The 18022-nt window shown below is 42.2% G+C and overlaps 1 protein-coding gene across 2 annotated transcripts; it reads left to right on the forward strand.

Annotated features, from left to right (window-relative positions):
- Positions 1–2752: 2752 nt before the first annotated feature.
- LOC112902819 (sulfate transporter 4.1, chloroplastic-like) lies at positions 2753–17828 on the forward strand. Of its 2 annotated transcripts, XM_025972102.1 has the most exons (18): positions 2753–3501; positions 4770–4818; positions 4923–5124; positions 6944–7112; positions 8100–8165; positions 8275–8382; positions 10307–10414; positions 10488–10553; positions 10900–10960; positions 11079–11206; positions 15263–15304; positions 15454–15570; positions 15665–15716; positions 16627–16765; positions 16861–16946; positions 17107–17183; positions 17269–17320; positions 17437–17828. In XM_025972102.1, exons 1-18 carry the CDS (start codon positions 3205–3207, stop codon positions 17538–17540), a joined length of 1923 nt encoding a protein of 640 aa, XP_025827887.1. In that variant the 5' UTR covers positions 2753–3204; the 3' UTR covers positions 17541–17828. The 2 variants fall into 2 exon arrangements, with proteins under 2 accessions (XP_025827887.1, XP_025827818.1); XM_025972033.1 differs by having other exon boundaries at positions 2754–3501; positions 17269–17828.
- Positions 17829–18022: the final 194 nt, after the last annotated feature.

The following is an 18022-nucleotide window of genomic DNA, read 5'->3' on the forward strand; positions in this document are numbered from 1 at the left end:
TTTTCAAACTTGATCTTCATGGCCGCTGCCAACTCTTGTAGCACCACACTTGTTTGCCAAGTAGGGCCATCCAAGGCCTACCTAATCAAAAGAATCAAAGGCAAGAACATATATGAAGTTGGTTTCCTATTAGCCGATACTGCCTTTGTAGCCTCTTCAAAGGTTTTAAGAAACTCACAAATTGATTTAGCTTTTTTCCACTCTTGTTCACTTGGGGAAAATTTCAGCATTTTGATTTGCATAGGTATTGAGAACAACCTTCTACTTGAGTGCTTCTCTAACCATTTTGAAGGTGGAATTCCAATGGTTCGGTATATCAAGAGCAATATCACGTTTTGTAGAAAGACCATTCACCACTGCAATTTCATTGAAAGCTTGAATTCGTGAAGGTGAAGAGTCAATGTGCTTCAAGAGCTTCTGAATCTTCTTTATCCCCTCATGAATAATTTTCATCCCATTCTAAACTAAAATATTCAAGATATGTGCACAACATCTTACATGCAAATGTGCACCCTCAAACATCAGCACGTGCTTGTGAGTATCTACCAACTCGCTATTGTTGTTACTAGCATTATCCACTGTCGGAGTAAACAACTTGTTTCATATGCCCCATTCGGTTAGGCAACTCATAAGTGTTTCTTCAATGGCAAAACCTGTGTGTGGATACTTCACCTTCTTGAAACTTATTATCTTCTTCTTTATCTTAAAGTTAGGAGTGATATAATGAGCTGTTATAACCATGCAGCTTAAGTTTTGTATGGATGTCCACATATCTGATGTTAGGCACACATGAGAGTCCAGGCTTTGAAGTTCATTCTGAAGATCTTGCTTCATGCTTTGATATTTTTTAGACAATCATTATGAGTAGTTTGGCGGGCCACACAAGTGAGAGTTGGCTGCATTGTTTGGACCCATAGCTCAAAGTATGGATCTTCAAACTTGTTAAATGGGATTTCAGCATGTATGACAAACTCAATCATACGCTCACGCTATAGCTGATGGTCAAACACAAAGTTCTCTATAGGTTTCTTCAAGGTTGCTATAAACCTTTTCCTATCAGCTTCCCCAATTGCATGACAATAATAAGAAATATGCCAGACTTAGTGCTTATATGGATTTGGCAATACTTGCACACAACATTAAAATCATCATCAGCTTCAACTAGACTTTGCTCAAAATATTCCCAAACTTGGACCTTCTAACACGTGTTTGGGTTGAATGATTATCATCAGAGCTTTCCGATGTGTTTGCAGACATATTAAGGTAATAGGCTAGATAACAATATCCCTATGCAAGAACAACATATAAGAAAACAAATTTAAAGTAGAATCACATGTTCAACATGTATTAATTTGCTAGATGAAAGTGCAATGGAATAGAGAGAAGTCCCCAAAACAGATAGTGCTCACGTGCAGGGGAAAAGAGGATTTGCGATATCGGTATATCATTAGGTAGCAAGCGACATTTGCACAAACTAGAATAGAGGAAAGAGAAGCGGAAGTGCCAACTTACAATGGGCTGGAATGAGAATTTTCTTGCGCACGCATTCGTCCATGCCGTTGCATCTTGCGACGGGTCCGACGAGGTGGTGGCGGCGCTGTCCCCTGCAAGCTTGTGCGTTGGCGGCGGCAGGCTGGCTGGAGCTGGGCACGGGGTGGGGACCCTGCGGCCTGGCCTGCGCCGCAAAGGACTGCTTCTTCCAGGAGGTGGCCACAGACCACGGGCGTGCCGCGAAAGTGTTGCGGTCGTGCGCTGTGTTCCTGGGCGGCGAGGCGGCCAGGCCTGCCGCGGACCTGCTCGCCCGGTGCGTGGAGGTGCTCACGGCGGAGGTAGCGACGACGGTGGTGGTGGCAGGAGGCGGAGGCTAAGGGTTTGCTGAATGGAGAATCAGAGTCTGATGTGTAGTTAGCTAGGGATGGGCTTGACTGCTCGCTACAGGCGGGCCATTGTGATAAAACTACATACAACCCATGGTTACTACTCATTAGAAATTGAATAGTCACAATCTCGCACCAGTACGCACCAAACTGCTATCATCTTGGAACCCATACAAAATCAATTCGTTTGTAGTGTTGGCTTATTAGCATCCAGCCTCAATAAGACTAAAGCAAAATCCAAACTGTTATAGTTATTCCAGCTCAAACCATTTGCCGGGCGAGCCGTGGCTAGGGTCGCCGGGCCTAGGTTTGCCATTGGACCGGGAAAACCCTACCTTCGCCTGGAGAGGAGAGCCGGGCGAGAGAGCGAGCGCTGTGAGAGACGGCGGGCAAGTGAACAGTGGGGCGTTCGAGCGGTAACCCTAACGCTGAGGCTAGCTTATATACGCCGGCGGGGTGTGGCTCCGCAGTGTCGAGGGGGAGCGGCCTGCTTAGCTCAGCTTGGCTACGCTAATACGTGGGTTCCGCCCATTCCCGCGGAGCCAGACTAAAAGGACTTAATTGCACAAGTAGAGCCTAGCTAAAGGGTGTGGCCACCCAATCAAATGCGGCCCAGGTGGCCTGTGAGGCTGTGAGGGCCTGGTTGGAGGTTGGCCATCCAACCAAATATGCCATAGTTCGTACTGAACCACAAGCACCCTAAAATGCACCGGTTCGCGCATCCCGTCCAGGTACATCGCGCGATCGTGGACGATGCCCAGATTGTGGATTCCGTGAGGTACATCAACGCCTCCATGGTCCACCTCATGGACCAGTTGTCCAATCAGGATAGTCGAATCGCTTCTGATGACCCAGCCGTTCATATTGCGGGGAAACATACAGCCACGAGCCATTCCAGTTCGGAATTCTGGTGGCCGACCAGTACTCTTACTCTAAAAAAAAAAACAAAACAAAAGAAAATTCCTCGCCGTTGCTCGCTTCCGCCGCCTCCTCGGTTGCCCGCCGGCCATCTTCGCTGCTGGCTCCCGCCCCCGCTTCGTCTCGCGTCGCCGGCTCCCACCGGCCGCGCCTCCTTCTCCCACCGGCCGGCGGCCTCCGCCCGCGCCTCCTACTCCCGGCGGCGGTGGCCTCGGCCCGCGCCTTCCTGCTTGCGTCGCCGGCCTCCACCCGCGCCTCGCGCCACTCGCGAGCCCCTCCGAAGGTCAAAAGTGGGAAGCGACGAGGAAGAGCCGCGGGGATTTGCGGAGCTCCACCGCCGGCGCGCAATTGAAGCCAGAAACACAATTGATTCTTTTGAAACTGAAAAAAGGTGGAACTGTCGAATCAAATGGAGAGATCTTACGCGTCAAGGAGCTCCGGCGAGCTAGCTAACGCAGCGTCCGGAGGCGGAAGGCCGGTGAGGGTGATACCGCTGCGGCACCCACCGGGTTTTGGGTCGGTCTCCTCCTCCTCGTCGTCGCCCTGGTGGCGGGCGGCGGTGGGAAGGGCTCGGGGCATGGGGCCAGTGGAATGGGCAGAGGCGGCCCTGCCTTGCGTGGCGTGGATGCAGAAGTACAGGTGGAAGGAGGACCTCCGGGCTGACCTCGCCGCGGGCATCACCGTTGGCGTCATGCTTGTGCCCCAGGTATATTTTTTTGTTGCTTCGTGAGGAGATTGAGTATCTCTTTGGCGAAATGAGCTTCCAATAGTTAGTGTCGCGAAGTCGCAAATTATTTGCACTCGACACAGATGTAGAGTTTTAGGATAATCGCGTATTAGAAAAATCGTCTAGCCAATTTGGTGCATGTTCTTTGCTATTATCGCGAAGTACCCATTTTTTTCCTTATTGAGCTCCTTAATTTATTGGTTTCTCCCGTGCCTGCCTTTACACGAGTGTATGTTTGGTTTTCCTTTTGTGCCGAAGTGGCCACAGAATGTTGTAAAAGGCTATCCTAAATTTAGAGCTTTGTGAGTTCTGGTTCTGATATCTAATGTGTTAATGCACCTTAATGGAGCTATTCAAGTTGCACTGTTGTTGTGAAGATCTTGGGGATCCCATGTATAAGCTGTTTGGGTGCATAACTAATGGAGCCTGCCTTTATGTTGTCATGTGGTGTTGCTGTTCATGCCAGTAGTACACCAAAGGATACCCCTCAGCTGGTAGATTGTTTGGAGGGGATCACTGGATCTGAAGGTCGATGGTAGTATAGGGACGCGAGGACATAAGATTTATACAGGTTTGTGCCGCTAGAGTAGCGTAATACCTTACATCCTATTGGGGTGGGTTGTATTGCTCCCTACGCTCGGGTGTTGATTGTTGAGTACTTGAATTGAGGTGCCAACCTAGGGGAACCCTGCCCCCTTATAACTTTTGGGGTATGGGGGTAGGGTTACGTGAGGAGATCTGGTAGGACTCTATCTTCTTTGTTTCTTGTGGGTACCCGGGGGTCACATCCCCCACATGTGGCTTTGAGATAAACATTGTTCTTGGTAAACAATAGTTTTCTATTCGTTCAGTTTTTAGATGAAAGCTACATTTATTAAATTACAGGAGCTTGCCTAAATGACAAGTCGAATGTGCCTGTTGTTAACCTTCAGGATTACAATTTGGATTGTTTGCTTGCATCCACAGTTTTTCCATGTCATTGTTGCTGCTTGATTTGGTGCAACTTTCGATAGGGTTCATCCTTTACTTTTATTGAACCTCTAAATAGAATGATAAATTGTCTATTATCTTTCTGTTGCAGACTGCAAATATTCGATAATATGTTATGTTCATAAATGTGGTCAATAAAACAGCCAAGGCCTATGATAATCGAAACATCTTATTAGATGAATCTTGCTATTAAATGTGGCCCTCTTAATTTTTCTCCAAAATTAGAACATAATTTTTTTTCTTGTGCTATACTCTAGGCAATGTCATATGCAAAACTGGCAGGCCTTCACCCAATTTATGGGCTCTGTAAGTGTTCCCATCTTTAAAGATCTTCTCCATATTTTCCTTTATGTTCTCAAGTGATCTCAGTTGGTAAATGCAAACCATATCTTTTCATTTCTTCTGAACAGACACAGGCTTTGTCCCGTTATTTGTATATGCAATATTTGGCTCATCACGACAACTAGCAGTTGGTCCAGTGGCACTTGTTTCTCTGCTTGTATCCAATGTTCTTGGGGGTATAGTTAATTCATCTAGTGAGCTGTACACAGAATTAGCCATATTGCTGGCATTCATGGTTGGGATATTGGAGTGCTTGATGGGATTGCTAAGGTAATTCTGTTTACCCAGGAAAATTGGAGCTCCTGTTTATTTTTGATGTCAGAGCATTTGAAATTTGAAGTATTGAAGTTGACCATTACAGAGAAGAATGTTTGAAATGTGTATATAGGTTTACCCTTGTACCACAATTCCAGAAGTCCAAAGGTGGAAACATGAAAATAATCATCTATTGCTTATTGTCTGAGGCTCTGAGCAGTAGAGCACTGCCAATGCCAATAGCTTAACATTTTTTTTTGAGGAAACAATAGCTTAACATTTAACCTGCTAGCTAAAAATCTCTATTATTTATCATGTTATCTTTCGCAATTGTTTTGGCCAAAGTGCTAAGGTGCTATTCCTGGTAATTTTAGCAAAAGTGCACATGAAGTCTTACATTGAAGGGGAAAAGCGCATATCCAAAAGCAACATTTATCTCAGAAGGTAGCATGTAGGTCACTCTACTTCCAGACGCAAACTTTAATTTCCTCCCTCTAATTATCAAAAAAAAAATCCTCCCTCTACATGTTATCACAAACATTAATCCCCAGTCATTGCAGAAATAGAGCACTTGGTTCCCATAACAACACAACACTGTCCCAGAGATAAGTTGGCTTTTTGTTGTAGTATGTCTGCCTGTTTGCTTTTCCTTTTGTGTCTATGTTGGGCCCACAACATATTAAACAAGAATTTGAGAAAAGAAAACAGCCGCATGCAGATATGCACGTACATGTACGACTACTTTGCTGTTTGCAGTAGCAAGCACAGCTATGTAGTCATACCACCTGGTTTACTGAAAGCTAAAAGCTGGACTGTTGCATCGAGAAGTACAAGGTTAAATCTACTGTGCAGCACAATCTTCAAAATTTAAGGATAAAATTAGTTTGCCTATCACTAAGTTTGCAGTTAACCTCTTTTGCAATTGTTCGTGAGAGTATCAACCCAGCAATTTGTGTTTGTGCAACTGAAAGACAAGACCTTCAGGAACAAGGCTGTAAGGACTGGAATGGTTCTATAGCTATGGAAATTGGAGAGTACCTGGTGTCCCTATGAGGAAAACACCAATTTGTGGAACATTGGAAATTTGGACGGGTGAAGGATTCCTGCTTTAGAAAGTTGAGTGAAATTATAGGTGTAGAGTGCTACGGACAGGTGAGTGATGCATGTACCACACGCATGTCCAGCTGGTCCAAATTTCTGATCTTTGTTGTTCGTACAAAGAGTGAGAATTGGGTGCCAGTGCCAGCCCTTAACCTGTTGGCTGATAGTTTTACACCCATGCTGCCAGTTTGTGTCAAACCGACATAATACTCTTCTGGCTGCTACTGACCTGGATACCAGCAGGCCAAAGCCAAATTAACTCCTTACCTGAGCACAACTACCTTGAGAGCTAAGTAAATTGCTAAGGAACATCAGCAGCCTACAAAATTTGCTGGTGTTCACATAGCAAGTGGGCTGCTATTCAGCCTTGCAAAATATGCAACTCTTTCTTGCAGATATGGTGCTTAAGCACAACACTCACCTATCAATAATTTCTTTTCAAAATTATACTCAGATAGGAACGAGGAGCGAACTATTCTATTTTTAGTGTAAAGAGACATATATCTGGCGGTGATTAGAGAGAGAGAAATAATGGTTCTGTTCTAGGGTTATATCAACGTAAGTCATACTTTTCCGTGTAGTTGACCTAAATTGTCCTTGCAATGTGACTTCATCCTATGCTCTCTGACTTAACTATTTTCTTATTTTGGGGAGCAGAACAAATATTTCATCTTGGTATGCTTGTTCTCACTATGAATATATGACTATTTCATATGTTTTATTCTGTATACAGGCTTGGTTGGCTTATTCGTTTCATTAGCCATTCTGTAATATCTGGGTTCACTACAGCTTCAGCCATTGTTATTGGTTTATCCCAGATCAAGTATTTCTTAGGTTACAATGTCACAAGAAGCAGCAAAATTATACCACTTATTGAGAGCATAATTGCAGGAGCTGATCAGGTGGGTTTCCTTGTGTCCCCATGATTTTATTTTTTGCCTATACCCCATCCGATATTATTCTTCACTGTTCTCTTAGTATTTTTTTACCTTTTCATTTTGCTCCTTAATCTTGCATTGCATTGGATTGTCGATACTAAATTGTGTCTTGAAGGGAATTGATAAGTGATAGCGGAGACATCACGAATAAAACTGAATCGTGTTGCAACGCAAGGCAAAGGTTACAACATATAGATCACCAACCATATCTTAGTCTCTGACTTATAGCAACAGAATTAGGAGATCATGCGTGATATGGCAGGCATGCCCAGCCATGCAAGGCAGGCAGCGCCATATAGGGCCACACCGTGATGACACGGAACAAGTCCACACAGAGGGAGGAGAGGAGACCTCGTTAACCCCCCCCCCCCCCCCCACCCCTAGTGTAATCGTCGGTGATAGCACAGACATTTAGATTGGAGTGGCACTCTGTGAAGACTGAAGTGGGTAATCCTTTGGTGAAAATATCAACGAACTGCGAAGTCTTGGGGACGTGAAGAACGCGAACATCACCAATGGCAACTCGCTCACGAACAAAGTGGAGATCAATCTCAACATGCTTTGTTCATTGATGCTGAACTGGGTTGGTTGACAGGTAGACGGCGCTGACGTTGTCACAATAAACCAGCGTACACTTTGACAAAAGACTATGAAGCTCGTGAAGGAGCTGGTGGAGCCAACAAGCCTCAGCAACACCATTGGCAGTCATGTATTGATTCAAAAATCTGATTATTGAAAAAACTTAATGAGACTAAGATTTAAATTGTATTGTCCTTGTAAATTACAATTTATTATGTTTCCTTTAACTGTAGTGAACTATGCTTACGTTTAACACCCTACTGTCCATATTGCTTAGACTACATTGTAACCGACCGTGCTTAGTCACACCGCCTAATAATGTTAATGCCTTATTTTTTTCCTTCAGATTGTTATATTAGTTCCTTTTCGCAGTTCTCCTGGCCTCCATTTGTCATGGGATCAGCTTTTCTTGCGGTTCTTCTAATTATGAAAAATCTAGTAAGTTTTTATTTCTTTTTTTATCATAGAAATTTTCAGCTAACTGCTTGACTCCAAATATTATGTTCCATTATTGTTGTGTCATGTTTGTGACCTTAAAACCTTGCAGGGAAAATCTAATAAGAGATTGCATTTCCTAAGAGCTTCGGGCCCTCTTACAGCAGTTGTGCTTGGAACAATTTTTGTGAAAATTTTCCATCCACCAGCCATATCAGTGGTGAGATAAGCTCATCAGCTTATTTATTTGTAGTTTAATTAGGAGATATACACCATGCATGGTCTTTACAAGAACAAATTGCAAATTTAATCTGATAACAGCATTCTTTAATGTTTTGAGGCTATACATGTCAATTGTGTTTTTTATTACCATGCCTTACTCAAATTCAATAGGCCAATATGTAGTGTTTGCCTTATCTTTGTCTAATCTGCAGTGTGGATTAGTTCATGTGCTCACACATGACTTATACTTCTGTGATTTTTGTAGAAACTTTTAGAACATCCCTTATGCACTTGCCACAAATTTGACCAACACGGTGTTTTGCCAATATGCCACTAGATAATGTGATATATTTGAATATGTTTCATTTTTTCATACTCTTGTTCTTCACACTCTTGTACATTGCTTTCCTCTGAAGAAAAACATGTGATATTTTTGTCCAAAAGAAATGCTTGTTTGTATATACTACAGTCAAAAAGCAACAAAACCTCTACCTTGTGTGCTTCATTATGTAGTTTGTCGATGTGGTCTATGGGGGTAAGGGGTCGGTTTTACAGTGTACTTCTCAATTTCTTTCATTTTTCTTATGGTTAACAACCAGTTTGGCCCTTATTGTGCTGCTGCCTGGACATACTTTTGCTCCCTGACCTCCCAAATTCACCCATTAATATTTGTATTTCTTCTGTCTTCTTTCTTTACTTGTTCGGGTCGCCATCTAAACTTGCTGATTAACACCCAGTACCTTAGGCAGCCAAGGAGAAGGAAAAAGAGAGAGGCATCATTGGCTCTTATCTACTGCTAGTTTGCTGAATATCAGTGAAGCCATAGGCCTATTCTTTTGATCCAACGCCAAGAGTTGCACGCTTTGATGAGATCTTTGATTTTGGACTTTGGATGTATCATTTTCATTTTGTTGAGTCTAATGCTTAGTGTCAACTCTCCAAATGCAATGACATTGCATTCACGTTGCATTGGAGAGGGGGTGTTAAGGGTATTATAGTCATTGCACTCTAGTCTAGGGTTTGGGGTCTCTCATCTGTCCTGTACTCTATATATAGCCCTTTGGGCATATCTCAATACATCAAGCCTTCATTTGTAACAAGTGCAACCCCTACTTTTCCTCTAGCCTTACTCCCTGACACAATTAAATTTTTACCATCCTTACGGAGTGGATGGCAGGCAAATGCCCTGTCAGTTACTCAGCTGGACCTGAATGCCCCTACCCCCTTCTTGTGCTCACATCTCCCATCAAAACTTTAGTTGGTCATGAACAAGAATACATTTTACGAAAATAGAGATATTTTCCATACTATTTAAAAAATATAGATTTATGATCCTATTTCAAGGAACTATAGATTTAGTGCTACATGTTTCACAAACCTGGACATTTCAATTGCCTATCATCATATTATTTTTACTTGGATGCCCAACTTGCAGTGTAAGAGAAACCTTGAGTCCATCATATTCCATTCCGTTTGCTCAAAAGCTTGTTCCATGTTGTTGATACATTGTTTATGTAGTAACGAGCCTGATCAACAAAGTCAGCTGTGCATTGGTTGTTCTCTGCTTGATCAGGTTCGCCAGTTCATGACAGTGTAAATGGTACATGAAATCTCAATGACATGGAGGAAGCTTTTGTGTACACTGAAGAAGAGACAATGTGCCTCAATATTATGTTCGCTGTCCGTGCAGCATACTGTTTAGATCCAGTAGAAGATAATAGCAATGATTAAACCTGATATTATATGGTGCAATGGGTATATAGTAGTTTCTTCAAAAAGGATCTTAATTATGGATTTTTCTGATATATTAGACACATAATTATAGTTACATAAAAAATGACTCAATTTATTACCATGTTTATGTCAAAATATGATGGATAACTACATCACAAGTAAAGCTATCTCTATCTCTCCTGTTTTAGGTTGGTGAAATACCACAAGGTCTTCCCAAGTTTTCCATTCCTCGAGGATTTGAGCATGTATTGTCGCTCACGCCAACTGCAGTACTTATCACTGGTGTTGCCATTTTGGTAAGAAATTTGTTTAGAACTACTTTTCTTAACTTTCCTTAGTGACTATTAAGCAATTGACCATATGATTCAGGAATCTGTTGGTATTGCTAAAGCTTTGGCGGCAAAGAATGGGTATGAGTTGGACTCCAACAAAGAGGCAAGCCATTATCAATAACTAACCTAATTAGTTTTGTTGCTAGAAGCTGATGAACACTGTTACCACAGATGTAATTTGACACCAAAGCATATTGTGTTTGAGCTAGTGTGACATCTTAGGTCTCTTTATTTTATAGCATATGAAATCTTAGTAAATTATTGCACAAACTCAACTACTACCTGAAAGGTGCTTTAATGATTCACAAATTTACAATGGTTTAATAACAAATTTGGTTTACAGAAATATATGGAACTATATGTGCTTTTGTATTTAGAAATGCGCCTTTTCTCCCTCCCAATATAATTTGTTCAAAGTAACTGTTGCATTCATGTTTTCTTTGGCACAGTTATTTGGTCTGGGTATAGCAAATATCTGTGGTTCATTCTTCTCTGCATATCCTGCCACAGGTAAAATATTTTAGCAATATACAATGAGGAATAACCTAGTGCTCTTCTTGATCTGAATATCGCGTTTTAGCTGCTAGAGCAAAACTTTCAAATCTAATATTGCTGGCTGTCCATGCAGGCTCTTTTTCTAGGTCAGCTGTGAATCATGAAAGTGGGGCAAAAACCGGGTTATCTGGAATCATAATGGGCATAATCATTGGTAGTGCTCTCTTGTTTATGACACCTTTATTTAGTGACATACCTCAGGTATGACGGATATATGTCATTATGGTTCTCTGTTTTAAACATAACCTTTGTGTGTGTGTGTTTTTGTCTAGAAACCTGTTATTTTATCTATCAAATTTTCTGCTTCGCACACTCGTAGCAATTTGTCTTGTGACTGTTTCGAGATAACCGCCATACAGAGGTAGACAGCATGGCTTGAAAAGAATTAGGGTATTGGACACGGCTGATAGAACATAGTCTCTGATTTTTATTTTTGTTTTTGTTTTGATAAAGGAAGCTTTGCTGATCTTGGAACATTACATCAATATGATACAACCGAACCAAGACCACTTCCGGCCTATGCATAACTAAGACACGCATGGCATAAAACAAAGTAAAAAAAGAAAAACTAATGACATGAAAACTATCATGGAACAACAAGCAAACACACATCATCTCCAACGTCATCCACCACCATTTGCAACACTTGGATCACATAGTCCTCATGGGGCATATGTGCCTACACTATATATGGGCCTTTATATACTTAACAGCCCGCTCCCCCTTCAAAACTCAAGGCAGAAGGGGGAGGATTTTAAGCATTGAGTTTGAACAAGTGAAGCCGGTGTTGCTTTTGATTTTGTGCTCTAGTGAAATAAATCTGCCACTTGCAGTTCTGAGGGCACATAGTGAAGAGCAATTGTTTTCTAATGACAATGGAGGCATCAATGCAAATATGCTTCGTCAGCTCATGCTTCACAGGATCATTAGCGATTAGTAGGGCTCCAATGTTGTAATAAAGAAATTTTTGAGGGCATCACAATATATATCAACGTGAGCTAACAACCATCGAAGCAACATGATCTCTGAAGTGGTAGTGGTGAGTGCTTTCAAGTTCTGCCTCTATACTAGATCGAGGTGCAACTGTCTGCTTCTTGGTCTTCTACGTAAGAGGAGTAAGCATGAAGCTGAAGCAGACTGTCACGAGCGTAGAGCAAACACTGAGAAAGTATCTCAACACAGGAAGCAAGTGTCCAAAATGAGTGGAAGTAGGAATACTCACAAACTGACCCAAAATATGAACCGATTGAGCAAATACCAGTGAGATAAATAGGCTGGCCATAATATTCCTACATCGAGATGAGTCCTCTAGGAATGTACCATTAGTAGGACGAAGCTGCAAGTGAAGATCCATAGGTGTTGCAGCCATCCTATTGTCACTAAGAAATATAATATCCCTTTGCAGAATGCAAAACCTTAATGCCTAAGAAATAACTGAGATCACCCAAATCAAATATTTCAAATTGCTCAAAACTGCTTTTTGGCATGAGTAATGTGTATGTCCCATAATCAACATATCATCAACATAAAGGAGAAGTAAAGTATGTCCACATGCAGAGAGATCAATGAATGAAGTAGGATCATGATCACTAGGTGAAAAACCGGCAGCCTGTATCACGGAGAAAAAGCGCTGAAACCAATCATGAGGAGATTGATTAAGATCTCAGGCAACAAGATGCTTTATATCTCTCAATAGGATTGTGTGACTTGGTCTTAATTTTGAATACCAACTTCCATGGAATAGGAATGGCATGTGACGGTAATGAAACAATATCCCAGGTCTGTACAATCAAGAGCAGCAAGCTGCCATTTTGGGACACTAGAAGCTTCCTGATAAGTGGATGGTTCATCAACAAAACATTCACATGTGGAAGACGATGCTTGTCAGCTGGCCCAATAGTGGCATGATCACGTAGATTATGTCATGGACCAGCCTGTAACTCATCAGAAATTGAATGTGCATCTGAAATAGAATGTGGACCAGCCTGCAACACATCAATATTGTTAGATTCATCAAAGCTTGTGGCTCATCAATATTTTTAGATTCATCAAAGCAGGAACGTCTAGACTGGTCGATGAGGACAGATTAGGTGGAAGCTCTGTGGGGTGATGAGTCTATACTTGCGTGATGGGTGGTTTAGAAGGTGGAGGTGGTGGATGCTCAACAGGAGTAGGTGTGATGGAAGGAGTGGGACCAGGAACAAATGTAACGGGTGGCGGTGGTGTGGTGACATCATCAATGGATGAGATAGGAGGAAGACAAAGAAATAAAGTGGACTCGGTTACTTGACCAACTAAAAGAAGGTTCATAGGCAACTGAGGCATAGAAGAGACATCAGGCATGGAGAAGTGCAAAGAGAACAATTGTGAGTGATATAGCAAGATGTACCATCTGCTGTCTGAATAGATATCTACCATTTGACTGAGACAACTCTCCCTTAAGTTTAGATATTGTCTCTACGGGTATGTCAAGTCAGCTCTACCATGAGGACTCTATATATGCATCATCCCTAATGGGCAGTACTCATCTTCTCAAATCTCCCATGATCCGTTTTTTCACCGCCGTTGCGGCCCCATTGCAGCTGCCGGCCGTTGCGGCACCATCCTTCGCATCGTCTATCACAGTCATGTCCAGCCAGTTGCTAGTCGCGGCTTCGTTCGTCTGCCGCCCATCAGAGGATTCGCCGCCCCTTCGTGGCCATCCACCCATCCAGTTCAGCCATTCCTTCGTCGCCGTCTGCCTGTCCACGGATTCTGCACCATCTGCCCATCTGAGGTCTCTGTTGTGCAGGCCGTTGCTGCCCTGTCCACCTGCACGGCCTCCACATCCTATCTGAGGTTGCTGGACGCTTCGGCTACCATCTCTACTCTTCTTCTGCACGGGAGGTACTGGTTTTGCTGCCTGGTGCTATCAGCCGCCCAGATTCCACTGCATGGTGGGTTCTGCTTTTCTCCCTGAAGTGGTGGACCTACTCATGGTTTCTCTACTGTTGGTCAAGTAATACTACTCTACTAGATTCAGGATGCCGCAAATCAATGCCTTTGTTATCACTATCACTCTAGATGATCAGAATTATCCTGAGTGGGCTTTCTGTGTACAGACTGCATTGAGGGGCACTGTTCTGCTTTTTCACTTAACTAATGATGCACCTGCACTCCAGGCTGATGGTACTAATGCTATAGAAATTAAAGATTGGCAAATTAATCATGGAAAAGTGATATCTACCATTGTCAATAGCGCTAAGAAATCTATGATTATGGGTTTTTCTAAGTTCAAAACAGCCAAAGCCATTTGGTCTCCTTTGAAGGAGAGATTTGTCCAGGATAGTGGTGCCCTTTCACATACTCTCATGCAGCAAACTTGTAATCTGGCCGATGGTATGTCCATTGATGAGTACTACTCTGCTTTTGATCGTCTGATGTGCTCACAGACCTCAATGATAGGTGATTGTACAGCTGATGACTGTCCAAAACACAATTTATTAAGAAGTCCTTTATATATAGTTTTCTCATGGAGGTAAGGGAATAATTTGATTCCATTCGTACAAGGCTACTTCACGACTCCCCTAATGTCACCATGGCAAGTCCTTTGTCTGAATTAGTTGCTGAAGAGACTCACCTCTGGTCTATGTCTGCTCCTTATATGTCGTGTCTCACAGTGTGTAGGCAGCTTCTCAAAGGACTTGCACCTAAAGGTGCCTCTTCAGAGCTAATGTAAGCACTATGGCAAGATTACTCATAGTAGCAGAAGTATTTCTCTGAGCACCCGAAGATTGGTCTGAGTACCGTGCACACCGTGCTGCTCGTGATTGTGGTACAACACCTGCTCCTAGAGGATCAGTGTCTGTTGCTGCTGCTTCACCTATTAGTGCTCCTTCGTCATATTGGATGACATCTATAAGGACATAAATCCAACTAACAAGGAAGCTAAAAGTTCTTATCTATTTTCTAATAGGGGCACACAAGTGGGTTCTAATACCTCCAGAATAGATATTTTGTGGCTATAGTACCACTGCAGCACCCACTTCGCAGCTGTGCTGTGTAAATGTTCATAATTTTGAGTTTATGTTTGACTTCTACTTCTTGCTACAAAAGGTTGTACCTGCCTATTTTGGCCTTTTTTTTTCTCTCTTCATGCAATGATACACAGCTCTCCTGTGCGTCCGAGAAAAATGTACATTTGGGTTTGCTATGGTAAATAAATTATGTAAACCAGAGTACACGTATTTGCTAATTTGATCTTAATTTTTTTTCCAGTGTGCATTGGCTGCAATTGTGATTTCTGCTGTTACTGGCCTGGTAAGGGCATTTTAATATCATACTTAGCCATACAATGATTGAAACAGATAGTTTGTGTTGCGTTTTTCTCACTGTTTTTAATTCTTGTTTTGCGAGTAAAACATTTCACATATGATTTCTCATGGATTTGGTGTACCGATAATATCCAGGTAGATTATGAAGAGGCCATCTTTTTGTGGGGTATTGATAAGAAGGATTTCTTTTTATGGGCAATCACATTTATCACAACATTAGTTTTTGGCATTGAGATTGGCGTCCTTGTTGGGGTAACTAGAAAGCTCTCTATTTTCAACTGATCACAGATTTGTCAAATTTGACATCAAAGCCACATCTTGTTAACTTTAACATTCAACTTTGTAGGTTGGATTCTCATTGGCCTTTGTGATCCATGAGTCGGCAAATCCGCATATAGGTATGAGACCTGGTTCTGGTCAGCTAAATAGTGCCATAGTTCCCTGGATTATGGATAGTTAGATTCAGGGTTTAGTCTTACATTTGCAACCTTTTAAAATCAAGAATAGTTAAGGGGTGCATCTCTTCTTCAATTTGCAAACTGGAATTGGACAGCCTAAATATTTCAGTGTATATAATAAATAAACAAGTGAACAAACCTTGTAAAAGAAGCGAAAAGACCACAGAAGATCTCTAGACCTAACACATACAGGAAGCTAGCAAACATTAATAAAGGAAAAGATGAGTCAGGACTCGTGAAGAGCTATGTAGCCCAGCCCATGATAGCTACATTATTTCCCAAGCCCCTACTCTGGTCTAGAACCGTACCACCTCACTCCAGGTGCCTCCAGGTCCTCATCGACTATCGTCATGTCATCGCATTGGCCAATGCCACAGCAATACAACAGTAACCATGGTCTACTGGCAAAAACAGAAACAGAGGTGTGATTGTGCAAACACCCTTGCCTCTTGCTATGCTGCTACCCTACTTTTATGTAAAGACTCCTTCCTGTTCACCCATTATTTCCATCTGGCTGTCCATTTGCACACCTCTCCCTCCCCTTTCCCCTAAGGCTCAAGAACCAGACTCTACTAGTACAAATTATATCAGTGGCAATCTGATTAACAATTCACTGATGTCTTCTGCAAATCTTGCAAACACAAAATATATTCAATGTTTCAAATTTTGCTAAAGTAGGCCACTCCAGTAACTGGTACTCTTTAGTTCTGATGTGGGGGAACAGATATTAGTTGGAAATATTTAATACATTGGGATCACTGTTCTTTCTGTAACTGTGTCGAAGATTTTTAACTTTTTGGGTGGGGCTGATCTGTCCTTGCTTATACATGTTTTGATGGTCCTTGTACAGCTGTGTTGGGTCGTTTACCTGGCACCACTGTGTACAGGAATACGTTACAGTACCCTGAGGCTTATACGTATAATGGGATAGTAGTAGTTCGAATTGATGCACCCATCTACTTCGCCAACATTAGCTACATCAAAGACAGGTAATTAATTGGTCTGTTTTTTGTCAATTGTACTATTAAATGGTCTTTGTCACAATATAATTTAAGCTCTTCTGGTAATTGTAATCCGTTGTCAGGTTGCGTGAGTATGAACTCAACCTTCCAAATTCAAACAGGGGACTTGACGTTGGAAGGGTCTATTTTGTGATCCTCGAAATGTCCCGTAAGACATTATTTTCTATTGCATTGTTTACAGGAGGCTCGTGAAACATTGCTGTCTGCAACAAATTGTTCTCGGTTGTGTTGGTTACGGAAAGAGTTATGAGCTTTTATTGGGCTTTCTGGATCACTTGTTAAAATGATAAAAGATTTTGGTCATGCAGCTGTTACATATATTGACTCGAGTGCTGTTCAAGCTCTTAAAGACTTGCACCAAGAATACAGAGCACGCCATATTCAGGTTCTTCTCATGGGCACACTTCATTGTTGCCCTAATATGCGCCGTAAGCAGTATTCAAACCCTGAGTTTTTTTTACTGGTTGCAGATTGCCATAGCGAACCCGAACCAACAGGTGCACCTACTGCTGTCAAGATCAGGTATCCTTGACTTGATAGGTGCTGCGTGGTGCTTCGTGCGAGTGCATGATGCTGTGCAAGTATGCCTACAGCATGTGCAGAATGCATCTTCTAGTGCATTGAAGCTGGCTTCACAGGCATCAGGGGACTCGGCCGATTCCATTTCGACTTCCAAGGAAGGGCAGCAGCGTATAAAGCAGGATGGCTTCTTCAAGTGGAAGGCAAAGAACGGGAACGCTGACTCCGGTGCTGAGGTGCAACCACTGCTCCGGCAAAATCTTGTGTAATACTAATACTACGTGGAGGGACTCACTCCCCTCGCTGGCCTATATCTGTGTGTATTTATTTGTCGTTGTTAACTTGTTAATGTGACATGAAGGGAACAAAGGGAAGCGCGCAATTGTTATTATGCCGTTTCTTTTCCCCTTTTTAATACATATAGTGGTGCCTACGATGGTTAGAAAGCACTGTAAAAGGATACTCATATTATGTGCAATGTGGACGAACAGTTGGAACCTTTTTCTTTTTATTGGAAGAGAGAGCTTTTTCTCATAAATTGAGAACAGTTGGAACTTAGTTTTTACGCTAGTGTTGGCGCGCCATTTATGCGGTGGTGGGAGGAACGATTTTATGGTTATTTAAAAAGTACTCTGAATTTGGTAATTAAAATTGGGAAATTTGGATGTGTACCATTAAAAGATGTCAAGTTTAGTAATACACTAT

Source organism: Panicum hallii, chromosome 1, assembly GCF_002211085.1.
Source record: "Panicum hallii strain FIL2 chromosome 1, PHallii_v3.1, whole genome shotgun sequence".
Classification (NCBI taxonomy): domain Eukaryota; kingdom Viridiplantae; phylum Streptophyta; class Magnoliopsida; order Poales; family Poaceae; genus Panicum; species Panicum hallii.